Source organism: Sorex araneus, chromosome 6, assembly GCF_027595985.1.
Source record: "Sorex araneus isolate mSorAra2 chromosome 6, mSorAra2.pri, whole genome shotgun sequence".
NCBI lineage: Eukaryota > Metazoa > Chordata > Mammalia > Eulipotyphla > Soricidae > Sorex > Sorex araneus.
Window position 1 is genome coordinate 148,192,214 of NC_073307.1, and position 19,834 is coordinate 148,212,047.

Consider the following 19,834-nt stretch of genomic DNA (forward strand, 5'->3'; position numbering starts at 1 on the left):
AGCATCTGCCTTGCAAGCTTGAGGCCAAGAGTTTGAGCCTGAGCTGTACCCCAGGTGCAGAGCATCATCCTGGGAGCCTTCCCTTCTGCACCCCACACCCCGAGCACTGCAACCCAGCTGGCTTCGTGAATAAGTGTTCACGTGCTGCAGCTGAAGGGTGTGAGCCCAGGACCTCGCAACAGCTGTGAATGGGAAGGAACGGAAAGGAAAGCAGCAAATAAGCAGCAGAACAGGGGACGTGGTTCGAGCAGGTGCAAGAGTTTGATTCCCTAACACCGCAGGTCTGCCCTCCTGTTTAAAAATTAACAATAATAAAATGCGTCGGCTGGAGCAATAGCACAACGGTAGGGCATTTGCCTTTCATGCAGCCGACCCGTGTTCGATTCCTCCGCCCCTCTCGGAGAGCCCAGCAAGCTACCGCGAGTATCGCGCCCACGCGGCAGAGCCTGGCAAGCAAGCTACCCGTGGCGTACTGGATATGCCAAAAACAGTAACAATAAGTCTCACAATGAGAGATGTTACTGGTGCCCGCTCGAACAAATCGATGAGCAATGGGATGACAGTGACAGCGACAGTGATAAAATGCGTGAAGACTCGCTCCCCTCAGCCGGCAGGCATCTAATGCCTTCTCCGTTGCCTCGCAGACCTGCTGACCATGAAGGAGTATCACTGTCTGCTGCAGCTGCTGTGCCCCGACTTCCCGCTGGAGCTCACCCAGAAGGCAGCCAGGTAGGCCCCGCCCTCCGGGACTCGCAGCAGGGTGGGGGGGGGGTGGGGGGGAGCCGGAAATAGAGGGAGTCTCCGGGCCTGGCCCTGAAATATAAGACTCGTGCTCTGCACGTCCAGAGGGAACCCTAATGAGCCTGTGGCTTCTGTGGGGAGCCTCGGGGTCTGCAGATGACGCCGGGAGGGGTGTGCTGAGGAGACGGCCACGGGCGGCGGGAAGCCCGGGAGAAGCTTCTGAGAAGGGGCAAGTGTTGGCAGCAAGTGATAAGGAAGGGCCAGAGACTGGAGACCAGAGAGGCATAAAGAGGATGCGGGAGGCGGGGGGCGGGGGGTCCCCGGGGGTCCCCGGGGAGGGGAGATGATATTTGTGGCGCTAGAAGGGTTTTCGAGGTTCATCCAGAACCAGGAAGACTTGGCAGAGTTAGAAGCTCCGGATTTGTCTTGGGTTTCACTGGCACTCGTGGTTGGTTTGTTGGTTTTTTTTTTTTTGGTTTTTTTGTTTTTTAACCAAATGAAATAGTTGGATTATGGCTCTGTTCACTGTTATTCACGGAACACAAAACCTGAGCTAAGGAGAGTGGGGAGACAGCGCAGCGGGCGAGGTGTTTGCCTCGCACGTGGCAGACCCAGGTTCGATCCCCCGGCACAGCCATATGCTTCCGTGAGCAGAAGTGAGCCCTGAGCACAGCCAGATGTAACCAAAAGAAAAAAGAGCTTACGGGGCTGGAGAGATAGCACAGCGGGTAGGGCGTTTGCCTTGCACGCGGCTGACCCGGGTTCAAATCCCAGCATCCCATATGGTCCCCTGAGCACGGCCAGGGGTAATTCCTGAGTGCAGAGCCAGGAGTAACCCCTGTGCATCACCAGGTGTGACCCAAAACGAAAAAAAAAGAAAAGAAAAAAGAGCTTACCCTGAGCTAAGGCAGCAAATGGAAGTATAACAAAAATCTTATTTGCAAAAGATGCCAGAGCGCAATTTTTCCTCAAATATTCATGTTGCTGCACTTCTATGGCAGGGCCCCGCCAGCAGTGCTCAGGGCTGGGTCCCGGCTCTGGAATCTCTCCTCTCGGAGCTCAGAGGGGACCATACGAAGGGCTGGGATTCAGCTATGCTCAGCCACATGTCAAGCATGTTCCTTCCTCCCTGTCCTCTCCCCTCTCCCAGGCGATTCATGTCATCCTACGTCTGTCCAGCTTGGACAGCGCCAAGGGTGACCCTACTACAGCGGTGACCTTGGGGGAGGATTCTGAACCTCTGGGTTCATCAATAGGCTTTTTCCCCTCAGTGGTATTTGGCAGTGATGCTTCCCAGCCCAGGTGCCCACCAGGATCTCACGCTCAGCTGCAGGACCCTGAGCCCACACCCTGGGTCGTGGCCTCCCCGGGGGCGGGGTCCCAAACTGGGGAGTCCCTGGACCCCCACGGGCAGATAAGGCTGCTAATAGCAGCCGCCACACCCAGACTCACAGCCTCATCTGCAGGCGTCCCTGGCCCCTGAGCCTGCTCCACGCCCCCATCCACGCATCAAGTCTAATAGGTGTCGCTCTGGGTTCCCTCCGGTCCCGAAAGGGGCTGAACTCCCCAGACACCCTCGGCCCGTCACAGCCGCCTTGCGCCCAGAGCCTGTCAGTTCTGCTCCACAGTGCTGCACAGCTGGTGCAGAAGGGACAGAAGCTTCAAGCCAAAACAGCCGGTTTTATCACTATGGACAGTCGGGTCCTCCCCCGGCCATGGCTAGGAGCTGACCCTCTCCTCACCTGGAGAGGCTGGACAGAAACTGCAGGAGCCAGACAGAGATGACAAGGGTTAAAGCACTGGCTTGCATGAGCTGACCCTGGTTCGATCCCCAGCAGCAAATATCCCGCAAGTATCCACCCCCACCTGAACATTTGAGGGGTTACTCCTGAGCCCAGAGCCAAGAGGAAGCCCTAAGCATCCCCATGTGTGACCCAAAACCACCATCCCCAGTTCTTTTTTTTTTTTTTAATAATTAAAAAGAAACTTTGACCAGCGTAGCCAATCCACAGCCAGAACACAGAGGAAGCCACAGGGGGTGGCTGACACAAGCCAAGACCTGGCATCACCCTGGAGAGAGTGGCAGCGAAGTTTGCCATGAACTCAGAACCCAGGGCAGCAGGGGTTTCCGTGTGTGGGTCCATCAGCCTTCTGGTGCCACCCCACCTCCTTTGTGCCATTCTTTCTGCCGAACCAGGGAACTCTGCCCACAACGTGTGCCCACTCACTTGCTCAGCTGCGGAGGGGTTTTCTTGGTCCTGGAGGCCTGGCGCCCGCTTCCACACAGGCCCGGGCTGCTGACGTATGGCTGCGGGACAGGGAGGGACTGGCCGGGCGCTGGGCCTGCTGGAGTCGGTGCCCAGGGTCTGGGCACAGCCTGCAGCCTGTGATGAGGCATGCAGGAAGGAATGTCAGCCGCAGCAGCTGGGCCGTGGCCTGCCCACATGCCCTGCCTGCCCGCCCGCTGGGGGCCGCAGCCTGCAGCCAGGCCCTGGGGCAGCAGGTGTGAGCAGGGCCCAGGCAGGAAAGGTGCCAACATGTTCCAGACAGCACCAGAGAGCCCCTCCCTCATGTAGACCCCAGCTGCCAGAGTCAGAACGTCATTCTGTCCCCCGATGATCACAGGAGCCTCTCAATGCCCATCCTTGCTGCCATCCTCCCTGTCATCCTCCCTGCCATCCCTGCCATCCTCCCTGCCACCCTCCCTGCCACCCTCCCTGTCACCGTCCCTGTCACCGTCCCTGTCACCCTCCCTGTCACCCTCCCTGCCATCCTCCCTGCCACCCTCCCTGCCACCATCCCTGCCATCCTCCCTGCCACTCTCCCTGCCATCCTCCCTGCCATCCTCCCTGCCATTCTCGCCATCCTCCCTGACATCCTCCCTGCCACTCTCCCTGCCATCCTCCCTGCCATCCTCCCTGCCATTCTCGCCATCCTCCCTGACATCCTCCCTGCCATCCCTGCCATCCCTGTCACCCTCCCTGCCACCCTCCCTGTCACCCTCCCTGTCACCCTCCCTGCCATCCTCCCTGTTACCCTCGCTGCCACCCTCCCTGTCACCCTCCCTGCCACCCTCTTTGCCATCCTCCCTGACATCCCTGCCATCCTCCCTGCCTCCTTCCCTGCCATCCTCCCTGACATCCCTGCCATCCTTGCCATCCTCGCTACCATCCTCACTGCCATCCTCCCTGCCATCCCTGCCATCCTCCCTGCCTCCCTCCCTGCCATCCTCCCTGCCATCCTCCCTGCCACCCTCCCTGTCACCCTCCCTGCCATCCTCCCTGCCACCCTCCCTGCCATCCTCCCTGCCATCCTCGCCATCCTCCCTGACATCCCTGCCACCCTCCCTGCCATCCTCGCCATCCTCCCTGCCATCCTTGCCATCCTTGCCATCCTCCCTGCCAACTTTCCTGTCACACTCCCTGCCACTCTTCCTGCCACCCTCCCTGCCACCCTCCCTGCCACTCTTCCTGCCATCCTCCCTGCCACCCTCCCTGCCACTCTCCCTGCCACTCTCCCTGCCACCCTCCCTGCCACCCTCCCTGCCACCCTCCCTGCCACCCTCCCTGCCACCCTCCCTGCCATCCTCCCTGTCACCCTCCCTGCCATCCTCCCTGCCATCCTCCCTGCCACTCTCCCTGCCACTCTCCCTGCCATCCTCCCTGACATCCCTGCCACCTTCCCTACCATCCTCGCCATCCTCCCTGTCACACTCCCTGCCACCCTCCCTGCCACTCTCCCTGCCATCCTCCCTGCCACCCTCCCTGCCACTCTCCCTGCCATCCTCCCTGCCATCCTCACCATCCTCCCTGCCTCCCTCCCTGCCATCCTCCCTGACATCCCTGCCACCCTCTTTGCCATCCTCGCCATCCTCGCTGCCATCCTTCCTGCCACCCTCCCTGCCATCCTCCCTGCCATCCTTGCCATCATCCCTGCCTCCCTCCCTGCCATCCTCCCTGACATCCCTGCCATCCTCACCATCCTCCCTACCATCCTCACTGCCATCCTCCCTGCCCTCCCTGCCATCCTCCCTGCCACCCTCCCTGCCACCCTCCCTGCCACCCTCCCTGCCACCCTCCCTGCCACCCTCCCTGCCACCCTCCCTGCCATCCTCCCTGCCACCCTCCCTGCCATCCTCCCAGCCATCCTCGCCATCCTCCCTGACATCCCTGCCACCCTCCCTGCCACCCTCCCTGCCATCCTCGCTGCCATCCTCCCTGCCACCCTCCCTGCCATCCTCCCTGACATCCCTGCCACCCTCCCTGCCATCCTCGCCATCCTCCCTGCCATCCTTTCCATCCTTGCCATCTTCCCTGCCACCTTCCCTGTCACACTCCCTGCCACCCTCCCTGCCACCCTCCCTGCCACCCTCCCTGCCACTCTTCCTGCCATCCTCCCTGCCACCCTCCCTGCCACTCTCCCTGCCACCCTCCCTGCCATCCTCCCTGCCACCCTCCCTGCCACCCTCCCTGCCACCCTCCCTGCCACTCTCCCTGCCATCCTCCCTGACATCCCTGCCACCTTCCCTACCATCCTCGCCATCCTCCCTGCCATCCTCCCTGCCACCCTCCCTGTCACACTCCCTGCCACCCTCCCTGCCACTCTCCCTGCCATCCTCCCTGCCACCCTCCCTGCCACTCTCCCTGCCATCCTCCCTGCCATCCTCACCATCCTCCCTGCCTCCCTCCCTGCCATCCTCCCTGACATCCCTGCCACCCTCTTTGCCATCCTCGCCATCCTCGCTGCCATCCTTCCTGCCACCCTCCCTGCCATCCTCCCTGCCATCCTTGCCATCATCCCTGCCTCCCTCCCTGCCATCCTCCCTGACATCCCTGCCATCCTCACCATCCTCCCTACCATCCTCACTGCCATCCTCCCTGCCACCCTCCCTGCCACCCTCCCTGCCACCCTCCCTGCCACCCTCCCTGCCACCCTCCCTGCCACCCTCCCTGCCATCCTCCCTGCCACCCTCCCTGCCATCCTCCCTGCCATCCTCGCCATCCTCCCTGACATCCCTGCCACCCTCCCTGCCACCCTCCCTGCCATCCTCGCTGCCATCCTCGCTGCCATCCTCCCTGCCACCCTCCCTGCCATCCTCCCTGACATCCCTGCCACCCTCCCTGCCATCCTCGCCATCCTCCCTGCCATCCTTTCCATCCTTGCCATCTTCCCTGCCACCTTCCCTGTCACACTCCCTGCCACCCTCCCTGCCACCCTCCCTGCCACTCTTCCTGCCATCCTCCCTGCCACCCTCCCTGCCACTCTCCCTGCCACCCTCCCTGCCATCCTCCCTGCCACCCTCCCTGCCACCCTCCCTGCCACCCTCCCTGCCACCCTCCCTGACATCCTCCCTGACATCCTCCCTGACATCCCTGCCACCTTCCCTACCATCCTCGCCATCCTCCCTGCCATCCTCCCTGCCATCCTTGCCATCCTCCCTGCCACCCTCCCTGTCACACTCTCTGCCACCCTCCCTGCCACTCTCCCTGCCTTCCTCCCTGCCACCCTCCCTGCCACTCTTCCTGCCATCCTCCCTGCCACTCTCCCTGCCACACTCCCTGCCACCCTCCCTGCCACTCTCCCTGCCATCCTCCCTGCCATCCTCACCATCCTCCCTGCCTCCCTCCCTGCCATCCTCCCTGCCATCCCTGCCACCCTCTTTGCCATCCTCGCCATCCTCGCTGCCATCCTTCCTGCCACCCTCCCTGCCATCCTCCCTGCCATCCTTGCCATCCTCCCTGCCACCCTCCCTGTCACACTCTCTGCCACCCTCCCTGCCACTCTCCCTGCCATCCTCCCTGCCACCCTCCCTGCCACTCTCCCTGTCATCCTCCCTGCCATCCTCACCATCCTCCCTGCCTCCCTCCCTGCCATCCTCCCTGACATCCCTGCCACCCTCTTTGCCATCCTCGCCATCCTCGCTGCCATCCTTCCTGCCACCCTCCCTGCCATCCTCCCTGCCATCCTTGCCATCCTCCCTGCCTCCCTCCCTGCCATCCTCCCTGACATCCTCGCCATCCTCGCCATCCTCGCTGCCATCCTCACTGCCATCCTCCCTGCCATCCCTGCCATCCTCCCTGCCACCCTCCCTGTCACCCTCCCTGCCATCCTCCCTGCCATCCTCCCTGCCACCCTCCCTGCCTCCCTCCCTGCCATCCTCCCTGACATCCCTGCCACCCTCTTTGCCATCCTCGCCATCCTCACTGCCGTCCTCCCTGCCATCCTCCCTACCATCCTCCCTGCCACCCTCCCTGCCATCCTCCCTGCCATCCTCGCCACCCTCCCTGCCACCCTCCCTGCCATCCCTGTCATCCTCCCTGCCAATGTCCAGACCATCCTCCCTGCCACCTTCTCTGCCATCCTCCTTGTTCATCCTCCATGTCCATCCTCCATGTCCATCCCCCATACCAACTTGCTCCAGAGCGAAAATAAGCAAACAAAGAAAGAGACAACGAGCAAAATACATATTCACAGGAGAACATGGACTTGAAGAACAGCTGAGTCTTCTTCTTCTTCACACCCAGCAATGCTCAGGGCTGACTCCTGGCTCAGGGATCACCCTAGTGGGCTCATTGGATCAAACCGGGGTCAGCTGTGTGCTGTACCATCTTCCTGGCCCAACTGACTTGAGAGTCTTAGCTTTGCTCAGCCCTGTCTCCAGATCTGTGAAATGGAAATAGTGATAGTGTAACACACACACAGGGTAGTGGGAAGATTTCCGGCACAACCCAAAAACTGCAAATTGCTTAGCACATTGTAGACTTTTTTTTAAGCAATAGTTTTTTTTTCTGTTGAAATAATAGTGTTGGCATTATTATTACCAGACTTTTTCAAAATAAGTGAGGTTTCTGGGTCCGTAAGGCAGATCTTTCTGGGCTTTCTTCCTTGCCTAAGACAGAAAATGCAACAAAGAGTATCATTGTATCACTATTGTCCCTTTGCTCATGGATTTGCTCGAGCAGGTGCCAGTAACGTCTCCATTTGAACCTGTCACGTTCAGGGTCAGGGGAATGAGACCCATTATTGTTACTGTTTTGGCATATCTAATACGCCATGGGTAGCTTGCCAGGCTCTGCTGTGTGAGATTCTGCATTGCTCTCTTCCAGAAGCTTTGTTTTATAGTCTCTGGATCTTGGCCGTTGATGAGATTACATGGTGCTGGGGGCAGTTTGTGGGTGTGACTGCCAAGCTACTGGAAAACTGGGGATCTGGGTGGAGGAGGCCTAGTCCCGATCTGAGCAGTCCTGGAAATCTCAGCAACAGCTCCCGCATACCCATATAAGCCAGCAAAATGCTTGAGAGCAGCCTGCAGACTCAGCCCGTCCCCTACCCCCAGCTGAGCCCAGAAACCAGCACACAGGACCCCGGGAAGCTGAAGGTGAGGCGCTAAAGCAGCTATTCTCGGACCTGAGCGTGTCAGAATCACCTGCAGCATCTAGTCATTGGTGGTGTTTTGCTTTGGGGGAGCCATGCCCAACAGTTGCTCAGGAGCCCCTCCCGGCAGTGCTCATGAGTACCAGGGAGTGAACCCCGACTTGGCAGGCACATTGACTAAACCCAGGCTGCACCCCTGGCCAGGACTCCAGTCTCAGATATGGGCCTCAGGCCCCCTGAAGCTGACTCTGCAGCTGACTGTGCACACAGGGCAGAGGAGGGGCCAGCACGGGGGCCGGGCAGCCCTCGGCTTCTGATGCAGCCCCGTTCCGAACTGGCTAGGAATCGTTTCTCCAAGCCTCAGTTTCTTCCTCTGCCGAATGGAAATAATGATGACACCTGCCTCAAAAGGTCGACCTTAAAATTGAAGTAATACAAGTAAAACACCCCTTACATAGTCCTCCGTGAGTGACTTGTTTTCCCAGGAGCCACACCTGGCTGGCACAGGCACGTGGAAGTGGAAGCAAGCATGTGTTCTACCACTTGTGGGTTTGCTTACTTGTTTTTTTTTGTTTTTTGCTTCATGGTTCACACCCAGTGATGCTCAGGGGTTACTCCTGGCTCTAGGCTCAGGAATTACTCCTGGCAGTGCTTGGGGGACCATATGGGATGCCGGGGATTGAACCTGGGTCGACCGTGTGTAAGGCAAACGCCCTACCCACTGTGCTATCACTCTGGTCCCCACTTGTGCTTTTTACCCTGCCCAAGTAGTACCTTTTTTTCGGTGGGGGAAGGAAGTGGGTGCTCAGAGACTATGTCCACTGGGGCTAGGGGACCATACAGTGCAAGTCCACTGATCTCAATACTGCCACTCCAGCCCCAAATATTCTTTTTTTTTTCAATATAATTGTGAGTTGAGGGGTGATGTTTCATTGCTACATTGCTTCAAATATTTGCAGAGCATCTCCCCTCCCAGACCTCATGCCCTGCCCCGAGAACACAGCTTCAGTCATTTTGCAATGCCCCTGCCCCCCGCCCCCCGCCATGTGGCAGGGTTCCTGGCCCAGAGCACAACATTCTTTCCTTCCCATCCCTTATTCACGTGGATCTGCTGCATGCCTGTTACGTACTGGGCATTGGGCCGTGACAGTGAGGGAGATGATGTCCAGGCCCCCAGGACTTGACAGAGCAGCAGACAGAGGGTGAATGAAGTGCAGGACTGTAGCTCAGAGGAGCAGGGCATGTGCCAAGCATGGGTGCACCCTGAGTTCAATCCCCCCAACCCCTGCAACTACTTCCAAGTGGGCATGCACCAGAAAACAAGTTATATACCATGTCACAGACCCTCGCACGCGGCCCCCCAGGCTGTGGGGAGCCAGCAGAGGGGGAGGGGACAGGGAGGGTCCACTGAGGGGCTCTGGACCCAGCCAGGCCCTCTCTGCCACCCCCACCTGCCTCCTGACCTGATTCTGCTCCATACCCAACGGCAGAGCCGCCTTGGTCTCCCCAGGGCCCCCTAGAGCCCGGAGGTCTGGCTGGCTGGGAGCCCCATCCCCTTGGCAGTGGCTTCCTTGGCTCCGCTTCAGAGCGGGGCGGCAAGAAGGAGGTGTTGTGCTGGTTCCCAGCAGGAGAAAACCAGAGCGAGTGGATATACCTGACCCCAAGGTGCCCGGGGCTAGACGAGCTGTCTGCAGAGGGACAGGCCAGAGTTCGGGGCAAATGCTCTGTCTGTGGGCTACAGGTGGACAGCGTGGAGTTGTCCCGGCCACAAACAGAGATGGGCCTGGCGCCTTCTCCTGCAGGTCGGCCTGGAGTCCAGTGCCAGGCTCCTAGAAGCTTCCTGGGCCAAAGCAGGGGGCTGTTGAGGCTGAAGGCTTCCCCGCAGCCCCTCTCTGCCCAGGGGCTCCCCCGCACTGTACCTGTGTGCCATCTGTCCAGCTGTGGGCTTGGCCAGAGCCCAAGGAAGCCCTCAAAGGCCCTGAGGCCTCCGCTTGGCCGTTTCCAGGGACAGGCAGCTCACTAACAGGGCAGCCGCTGTAAGGGCCAAAGAAACGGTGCAGCGGGTAAGGCGCCCAGCCGAGCCCCTCCGTGTAGAGCCTGGAGTAAACCCTGAGCATAGCTGGGTGTGGCCCCCAAACAAAACAGACCCCCCCGAAAGGTCTTAGGTGCAACCACGAACCGCAGGGCTGCAGCACGTGTCTTGCATGAGCAAGGCCCCAAGTTCCATCTCGGGCACCACACGCCCCCTCCCCAGCTGCCCCCAGGTGGCCCTCATGACCCCCAGCATGGAACCCTCAGATCCACACCACCAAGCTAAACCCCACCCCCTGCCAGCCCCCTCAAGAAAACAAAGGCACTCCAGGTAACTGAAAGGGCCCATTCGGCCTGCAGGAGACCGGGGTCCCTCCTGAGCACCCCAGGCAGTGGCCCCCCCAGCACCAGGGTCACTGCTGGATGCCACCCAGAAACAACAAAGCCAAGCCACACACCAGGAAACCGTCTTCCTGTCCACAGTCCCTGGACAAGAGGAGGCCAGAGCGAGAGCTGGAACTGGGGCCAGCGGTTATTGGTCCGCCCAGAGAACCGGAAGAGGGTCTCAGTGTTGGGGGGGGTGAGGCAGGAGGGGGCTTGGGAGAGATCTCGGGGCAGGGCGATGGAGGGCGCGTGGGGGGTGTCTCCGGTTGTCAGCCCCCAGGCCCCCAAGCCAACAGAGTGGAGAATGGGGCTGCTGACCAGCAAAGCTGAGGTCCGCTTGGCCCATTGGGCTGCCCAGTCAGAAAACCTCGGCCCAGGGCTGGAGCGATAGCACAGCGGGTAGGGCGTTTGTTTGCCTTGCACGCAGCCAACCCAGGTTCGATTCCCAGCATCCCATATGGTCCCCAGCACTGCCAGGAGTGATTCCTGAGTGCAGAGTCAGGAGTAACCCCCCCCCCCCCCCGTGCACTGCTGTGTGTGACCCAAAAAGCAAAAGCAAAAAAAAAAAAAAGAAAAGAAAACCTCGGCCCACGGTCCCTCTGGAAGCAAGGCCCTGCCGTATCTACTCCCCAGCCCAGCCTGCGGCCGCTCACCTTCATGAACACTGGACAGGCCGTCTGCCCGAGCCCAGCAGGTTCAGCAGCGGGGATGGACACACACTCTGAGCGAAGATTCTAGAAGGCAGCATACCCTTTCAAGGGGTGGTTTTCATGATCTCTGAGTCAGCCAAATGAAGACCTGAATCAATAAAGGGAGAAAGTGCGCCGAGCCCTGCTGTCCACGGGGCCGGGGTCTCCTCCTCCCCGGTGCGGGGGCCGGGAGTCTCTGCTCAGCCTAGGCCACCCCTCTCTCTCCATCCAGATCTCAGAGTCTGGGCTTTGTGCCCTTTCCGCCTTCGGGGCTCTCCTGAGGCCTTGAGAAATGGGGTAACTACCGCCAGCCCTTGAGCCCACCAGCCCTTGGTGGAGGGGTCAGGGCGCCCCCGTGTGGCCCTCCAGCAGCATCGCGGCTTCCCTGGCCCAGGCCTTGAAATTTTCCTGCTAGAATTTCCATGTTGATAGGAAGACAGCTTTTCTTTCTTTCTTTTTTTTTTTTTTTTTTTTTTTTTTGCTTTTTGTGTCACACCTGGTGATACACAGGGTTACTACTGGTTCTGCATTCAGGAATCACTCCTGGCGGTGCTCAGGGGACCATATGGGATGCTGGGAATCAAACCCAGGTTGGCTGCGTGCAAGGCAAATGCCCTACCCACTGTGCTATCGCTCCAACCCCGGAAGACAGTTTTTCTTTCCTTCCTTAAGGGATGGTGAGAAACCAGACCTTAAGAGAGGGTGAAGATAAAGAAGATAAATTAACCATAGATACTAAAACTATTAGTACTTATAGCCTGTGTCGGTCCTTAAGTGTGAGAGGCTGGCATTAGCTCCATGGCAAAGCGCCTGCCTCGGGAACATGGGGCTGTGAGTTTGATGCCTGGCACCACTCACAGTGATGGGCACAGCCCTGGTAATTTTGCTACGTGGGATCCCCAGCATCACAGCTAACTGTGGGCTATACAACAAGGAAACGGTAGGGGGAGTATAGAAAGTTTAAATTTTCAAGGAGCCAGAGCGATAGAACAGCAGGAAGGGCGTTTGCCTTGCACAACAACCTGGATTCCATCCCCGATATCACCTATGGTTTCCCCCCCCCCCCAGCCCACCAGGATCCCCGAGCACTGGGCCAGGAGTCAGCCCACAGCACAACCACAAAAAAAACTTTTTAGGAGGCACTTTGAGACACAGCTATGGAATCACACCCACCCATTCTCCTGTCTTTTTGTTGTTATTGTTTTGGAGGAAGTTGATGCGGTATTTGGGTGTTGTTGTTGTGATTGTTTGGGGACCACACCCAGTTAATGCTCAGGGATCACTCCTGGCTGTGCCTGGGGGACCATATGGGGTTCTGGGGATCCAACCCAGGTCAGTTGCATGTAAGGCAAACGCCCCACTCCCCGACTTGCCATGCTATCACTCAGGTCCCTCACCCCCATGTCTCTGCCCGAAAAGGGAGATAGCAACGCCTTCCCCCTAGCTCCATGAAGGGGGTTAGGCGGGGGGTGGGGAGGGGAGGCGACAGTGGTGGCACACTGCAGGGTGCCAGGCAGGAAGAGTCTGGCACAGGGTACAAGGCCCTGGTTCAATCCCTGGCATGGCAAAAATAGAAAAAGTTTGAAAAATTAAAAAGGAGGGTCCGAGAGACAACGTCACTGGCTGAATGTCACTGGCTTTGCATGTAGGCAGCCCTGGACTCATCCCGGCCTTCCAGACACTGCACGGGGAGAGGCCCCTGAGCACCACTGGGTGTGACCCAAAAGCCTAAGATATAAATAGCGTGCAAGTAAATAAAAAAGAAAAATTAGGGGCTGGAGTGATAGCACAGCGGGTAGGGCGTTTGCCTTGCATGCGGCCAACCCGGGTTCAAATCCCAGCATCCCATATGGTCCCCTGAGCACCGTCAGGGGTGATTCCTGAGTGCATATGCCAGGAGTGACCCCTGTGCATTGCTGGGTGTGACCCAAAAAGCAAAAAAAAAAGAAAAAAGAAAGAAAAATTAAAGGAAAGAGAAGGGCAAAAGAAGACACATGACAGACACAGCTCCCCAGGTCCGTGCTCCCGGCGCCCGCCTGGCACAGAGTGGGAGGGAGCAAGTGCCCGTCTGCTGCCCGCCCCGACCTCTCCGCCGAGGCCTGAGCAGAGCCTGGATGTGGGCTCGCACCAGCCTCCCGAGAGGTGGGCCTGCGGCAGAGCAGCCCAGGCTAGGACAAACCAGGAGGTGTCCCCTGGCAGGAGGGATGCAGGGGGCAATGGAGATCTGCCCCCACGCACCCCCCGTCTGCCATCTGTGTCCTGGCCCTTGGTTGCTTATTCAATCTCAGTTCCCCTTGCCAAGTCCCCCTTAAGCCCCTTGGCTGTTCTTTTTGCCTTTTCGGATCAGCTGTATTTATTCTGAACTAAACGGTCCTCACTGCGGGATGAAAGGGTTTTGCTGCTCTCGGGCCTGAAAGAAATCTTGGCTGCCTCGCAGCCCCATGCCCGGCCCCCTCCTTCCTGTGCCCCGTCCACTAGCTTGTGCCCCCCTCCCCCGAGGCCAGGCAGGACCTGGCCAGTGTGTCCAGCGGAGTCGGGTGGACACAGCCCACTGATGATGGCAGGGCTGGTTTGGTGGGGGGGGCCTCTGTCCTCTCTAATCCCTGCCACCCCCTCTCCTCAGGATCGTGCTCATGGACGACGCCATGGACTGCCTGATGTCCTTCTCCGATTTCCTCTTCGCCTTCCAGATCCAGTTTTACTACTCAGGTGAGTGCCTTCCGGGTCTCCGGTGTCTGGCGCTCCCCAAATCCAGCCTAGAGAGCCTCTCTCGGCCCCCCAGAGATAGGAATCGGGGCAGGGAGCCCAGCTTCCGTACCCCTCCACACAGCCTGCAGCCCAGAAGAGACAAATGCCCTGTTGGGTCAAGGGGAGGGGGGACGTGCAGGCCTCGGGTCACCGGGCGTCACCACACAGGGTGAAGGAGGCCTTGACCAAACCCTCCCAGCATCCAAGCAGCAAACAGAGCACTTTTTTTTTCTTTCTTTTTGGGTCACACCTGGAGATGCTCAGGGGTTACTCCTGGCTCTGCACTCAGAAATTACTCCTGGCAGTGCTCGGGGCACCATATAGGATGCTGGGAATCGAACCCGGGTCTGCCGCATGCAAGGCAAACGCCCTACCCACTGTACTATTGCCCCAGCCCGCAAACAGAGCACTTCATCCCCACAGCCACCCCACCACGGGCCCTTAGAGAAAGAAGCTCCAGGTCGTGGGCGGGCGGGTAGCCCCCAGCCACAGCAAGCCTGGCCTGGGGAGCCCCTGACTTTGATCCCCCGCGGCCCTGGGTCCCAGCAGCACCTCACTGCCAGTCATGAGCATTGAACTGTGACCCCAGCCTCCCCCCGAAAGAGGGAGACACTTAGAGGTGAGTAGCCCGAGTCACACTGCCCAGGGGAGGTGTTGTCCTCAGAGCCAGCACGCCCGACTTCTGCCACCTTGCTCCTGCCGGCTCATGTCCTTGGCCTTGACTCCTGCCCTGGTAGCCAACAGGCTAGGGGGGTGAACGGGGGTGCCTGGGGCCACTCCCAGTGATGGGGACCCAGCAGTACCAGCCTGACCAGTTCTGTGCTCGGCCCTGCAGTGCAGGACATAGAACTCAGGACATCTTCGTGCCCAGCAGGCGCGCCAGCCCTTGGCACCTCTCCCATGCCCCCCACCCAGCAGCAAGCAGCTATGCACTTAAGAAGTCCCCGCGGGAATGAGGTGGCACAGAAATAGACGGATAAACACCAGTACCCGGCAGGGCACACAGCGACATCAAATGCAGTGTTGGGTTTAGAAATTGCTGACCACGTCCATAAACACGCTTGTTTGAAACGGGCCTGCCAGTAAACACAGGCCCGCCGCGGAGCCGAGACCTGAACTTCCCGCCAGCCAGGGGCTCCGCCAGCCAGCCTGGGCAGTGGCAGCACCGGGGCCTGGTCCGGCAGGGGCTGGAGCCCTGGGGGGCTGCCATCTGCTCCCCAAAGCCCCCCACCCAGAGCAGCCTCCGTGGGGCAATTCTCCTCCTCATTGCCTCCCAGGGTCCCCTCTGCAGCCCCCGCAAAGGGGACAGCAGCGTCCACACGCCCTGTACCCGCACTGCACGCGTGGCAGCTGGGAACGCGCTGCGGCACTGTGTGTGAGCTTTATTTGGGTCACCGTCCACACTCAGGGGTTCCTCTGCACTTAGGAATTACTCCCGGTGGTACTCAGGGAACCATATGGGATGCTGGGGATCCAACGTGGGTTGGCCGCGTGCAAGGCAAACGCCCTCCCCGCTGTGCTATGGCTCCAGCCTCCCGTGTGTGAGCATTTGCTCTCTCCCTGGGCTCTCTCTTTTCTCTCTCCCTCTTCCTTTCTCTCTCTTCCTCTCACTCAACACCCCCTTCCACTCTCCTTCCCTCCCTCCCTCCCCCTGTCTCTCTGTCTGTTTCTCTCCCCTTCCCTCCTCCCTGCCCCCCTCCCCCTCTCCAGGCAGACCTGGGGGTCACTCCCAGCTCAGTGCTCAGGGAACTGTGGTGCTGGGGATCAAAACCCAGACCCGTTACGGGGGCTGACTGGGCCTTTGGATGCACGTTTCCATCTAACGAGGAGATGGGTCACGTCTCCTGAAAGATGTCACAGAACACCAAGCGTGGCAAAGTGCTGCAGAGATGCAGGGATGCACTCGCCCTGTGTGGGTGAGGAGGGTCACCGTGGGTAGGTGCGGGGGGTGCCTGCTTAGCAGGTGGGAGGCCCAGGCTGGATCTTGGCACCACATGACCCTCCACAACCCATAGAGAGCCCCCTGAGCACAGAGTCAGGAGTCTGAGCTCTGATGGGTGTGGCCCAAAAAGGACAAGAAGAAAAAGAAGCTGGGAAATTCGGACCAGGGACTCCCACTGCCTGGAGGAAGGGGACGTCCTACTGTCACGAGAGACAGATGGGAGGGGGCAGGCAGGGGCAGGCCACGGCAGAGGAGGGAAGACTCGGTGATGGTGCCGGGTTGGGGTCCCCCCGCACTCTCTAACCTCTGCCCTCCCTGCCGCCCGCAGAGTTCCTGGAGAGCGTGGCGGCCATCTACCAGGACCTGCTGTCCGGCCGGACCCCCAACACGGTGGTCGTGCCCACGTCGTCGAGCGGGCAGCACCGCCAGCGGCCGGCCCTGGGCGAGGCCAGCATGCTGGAGGGCGTGGAGGCGTCCCAGTTCTCCCAGCGCCTGGAGAGCCTGTGTGACCGGCACAAGTACAGGTGTGGGCGGCCAGGGCCCTGCAGGTGTCCCAGGGGGCTCCCGCCCGGAGGCCAGGCTCAGTAGAGAGTAGGAAGAGGGTGGCCTGGAGGAACGGATGGCACAGCTGCCCGTGTGGCCCGAGGCCCCTGGGGGGACAGAGCCACCAGCTGGAGCTCCAGTAGAGGCCGCACCTGTTACCCCCAGCACAGGCCTGGCTCCTGCACTGCCAGGCCCCTGGGGCCTGCGAAGGGGTGGGGGTGGGGGCTGGGGTCTCTGAATGTGGCCTCTTGGCCTCCCTTCCAGCTGCCCGCCCCTGGCACTTATCAAGGAGGTCCTCAGCAATGTACAGAGACTGACTTTCTACGGATTCCTCGTGGCTCTCTCCAAGCATCACGGGATCAACCAAGCCCTCGGTAAGCCGACTTGCGGCGGCTGAGCCCGCACGCGGCCCTGGAGGGGCGCGGCCGTGGGCAGACTCAGGCACCAGCCAGGGCCTCCCAGCTTCTGGATGTGGGGCTCTGGGATGTTCTGCAAAAGGCTGTGCCCTCCCCAGTGGTGCCTCTCCTAGTCCTGCCCCAGCATGAGGCTGCCCCCCTGCCCTGGCTCCGAGGGCCCAGCCCTACCTATCAGGCCCCCCGGGGCGTTCGGTGGCTCTGGGGTGAGGGGTCTAGTACTGCCCCTGTACCTGCAAGGCCTCGGCTACCAGCCGACAAGAGGCAAGCCTTCCCTTCGAAAGGCAGCCAAGCGCCAGCTCAGCCCTGCTCCTCCTCCTCCCCCGCCCCCACCCACCCTGCTCTCCCCGCTCCAGAGACTATAGCACTGAGCCCAGCAGAGGGTCCTGCTGGGGCCCAAGAGAGAGCACTGTGGGGGAGCAGCACACAACTGACCCAGTCCAGGCCCCGGGCACCAGATCAGGTCGCAAACAAAGCAAACAGCAGCTCAGAAAGACTGACCGCTCAGAAGGGGAGGGCCAGCTGCGGGTTTGTGCCCCCCAACCACCACCAGGCTTCTCTCCTTGGCCGCACCCGCCCTGGGGAGCTGGCCAGCACCTGCAACATCTGACCCCAAAGTGGCCTTCACCTGCTCGGGAACTGGCCAGGCTAAGCACTCCTAGCTCCTTCAGGGCCTCCACAACTGGACAGTTGCTCCATAGGGACCCTGTAGCCTGTACGTGGGGGGTGTGGCAGTGTAGGGGTGCCCCTGAACCCCGGGGCAGCAGGCAGCCGGCCTCCCTAGGGCTAGCAGCATGCTACCCCCCCCCCAGTGCTCCTAAGATGTCCAGGCTGGGCAGAGCTCATGGGGGTAGCACGCAAGCGCGAGGCCCCCAAGTCAAATGTACACTGCAGCATGTGGCCCATGGAGAACGCCCCGAGCTGCTCCCGGAGTGTCAGACGGGTCCCCGCTCCCACGTGGCCAGAGCCGGGCCCTGCACGTGTGACGGACAGGGGCCCGGCGGTAGGATCGACTCAGCTCTGGGTGCCCCACTTCTCTCCTAGGAGCTTTGCCTGGCAAAGGGGACCTGATGCACGACCCTGCCATGGACGAGGAGCTGGAGCGGCTGTAAGTGTCAGGTGGGACGCTATTGCCCCCTTGTGGGCAATCAGGCTGCTGTCCGTCAGGGTCGCTGGGCCTGTAGCGCCCCTGGTGGTCAGCGAAGGCGTGGGCCAGCGCGTGCTCACGGCAAGCGAAGGCCCAGCTTCATCCAAACACAGAGTGTGGCCACCCTGGGCTCCGGGCGGAGGCACCTCACTGCCCTCGGGGTCCTTCCCTCCTCCAGGCTGGCCCAGGTCCCCGGCCTGGTCACTCCAGTCTCGGCCAGTCCAGAGGTCAGCCACCTGCCTGCCGGGAACCCTCCCCGGGTTGGCTCCCCCTGGAGACCCCTCCACCACGCCCGCAAAGCGGATATGGAGAGCGACGGTTCCAACGATGAGACAGACGCAGACGAATCCGAGACCTGAGCGGCCCGGGGGTCCCTGTGCAGCGCCCCTTCCCCGAATCCCACCCAGGCCCAGGGACTCCTACCCTGTACCCTCTCTGCACCCTGCTGCCCACGGCTGGTGAAAGGGCCGAGTACCAGCCCCCACGCTGACCTGCCAGCTGCCCTCCCTGGCCCGAGTCACGTCCCCCCCCCCCCCGGCCCCGAGGCACCAGGAAGGTCACTTGGTCTCTTATGGGCTGCGGGCAGCCACCCCAGAAAGTTCGTCTCACAACAGCAGGTCGAGTGAGAACGTGGAGTCATACAGAGCTTCCAGAGGGCCAGGGGGACCCTGTGATATCTGTGGGAGGACAGAGCCAGGGTGGCCTTCGGAAGGGACGGCCACCAGCCATAAGCTCGACAGGTGGGGCAAGTTACTCCCTTTCAAACCCTGCTTCAAGACCCCCCGTGTCTCCTAGTTAAATACATGAGATGAATAAAATCCCTTGTGTCTGGTCAGAGGCGAGTCTAAGGCTCCTGGAATAATGTGGGTGAAGGAAGGGCTGAGCGGAGCTGTGGGGCCGGCGTCTCGGGCAGGAGTGGAAGGTGGGGACAGGCCTCCTCAAGCCCGGAGCAGCCTTAGAGCAGAGGGGTGTCCCCCCCCCCCGCCCCCACGGGGCTCACAGCGGGAACAGAATATCCCCGGCAAGCCCAGGCTCTATCCCTGGCACCACACAGCCCCACAGACAGAACCAACAGCCTATCACCTGCTAGTCCCCAGCACCCCAAACCCAGGTGCCCCAGGTGCTGGCAGGCAAGGTCAGCACAACAGAACTTTGTAGCCAGTTTCAGTAAGTGTTGCCAGGCTCAGGGCAAGGGCCCTGGGGACGTGGCTGTGAACAACAGGGCTGGGCCCAAGGTAAACACAGTGGTCTGTGGCATCCTGGACTGGACAGGGGTCCTGAGCCCACCTGGCAGACCAGGGAGAAGCGCCACCTCCACGCCATCCTATTTCCCAGGCTTGTCCTAGTTTCAGCACAGCCCTGAGGGCTCAGTCTGGCAGGAAGCTCCAGGCCCCGGGTGTCCCTGGCACCAGAGTCCTGAGCTGCACTGTCCCCAGGGAGGCTCGTTGGCAGACTGGACTGGGGCCCCTCGCACCCGCACTCTGGAGCTCACCCAAGGGTGCTCCTCTTGTCCCCATCTCCTCGGCCCCTCACCCTACTGTCAAGCCCAAGGAGACCCTCTCCATATGTCCCGGGAGCCCCAGTGGGGAGGAATGACCACACCAAGGGGCTTGCGGGCACACCCCCTTTCTTCCCGGACAGTTAAGGGTTCTCTCTAGGGCGTGCCCATACACACCTCGCCCCAGCCCGCTGCCCAGCGCCCGCCCCCCGAGGCCGCAGCCACTAATGCCGCCTTTTCCTCCGCGTGCCACAGGATGGTGAGGTCCAGGCTGCACCGGAGCGCGCGGCAGCACAGGGCCGAGGAGCCGGGGGCCTTTGGCTT

At 60.8% G+C, this 19,834-nt stretch overlaps 1 protein-coding gene across 2 annotated transcripts in view; it reads left to right on the top strand.

Moving 5' to 3' along the window:
- CSTPP1 (centriolar satellite-associated tubulin polyglutamylase complex regulator 1) overlaps window positions 1–18,847 on the top strand; it is a 219,750-nt gene extending 200,903 nt beyond the window's left edge. For both annotated transcript variants that reach the window (XM_055141028.1, XM_055141029.1), the window contains 6 exons: window positions 645–729; window positions 13,843–13,928; window positions 16,238–16,433; window positions 16,717–16,826; window positions 17,910–17,973; window positions 18,191–18,847. In XM_055141028.1, coding sequence (XP_054997003.1) covers window positions 645–729; window positions 13,843–13,928; window positions 16,238–16,433; window positions 16,717–16,826; window positions 17,910–17,973; window positions 18,191–18,371 — 722 coding nt within the window. In that variant the 3' untranslated portion in view covers window positions 18,372–18,847. The remainder of the gene's footprint in view (window positions 1–644; window positions 730–13,842; window positions 13,929–16,237; window positions 16,434–16,716; window positions 16,827–17,909; window positions 17,974–18,190) is intronic.
- The last annotated feature ends 987 nt before the right edge of the window (window positions 18,848–19,834 follow it).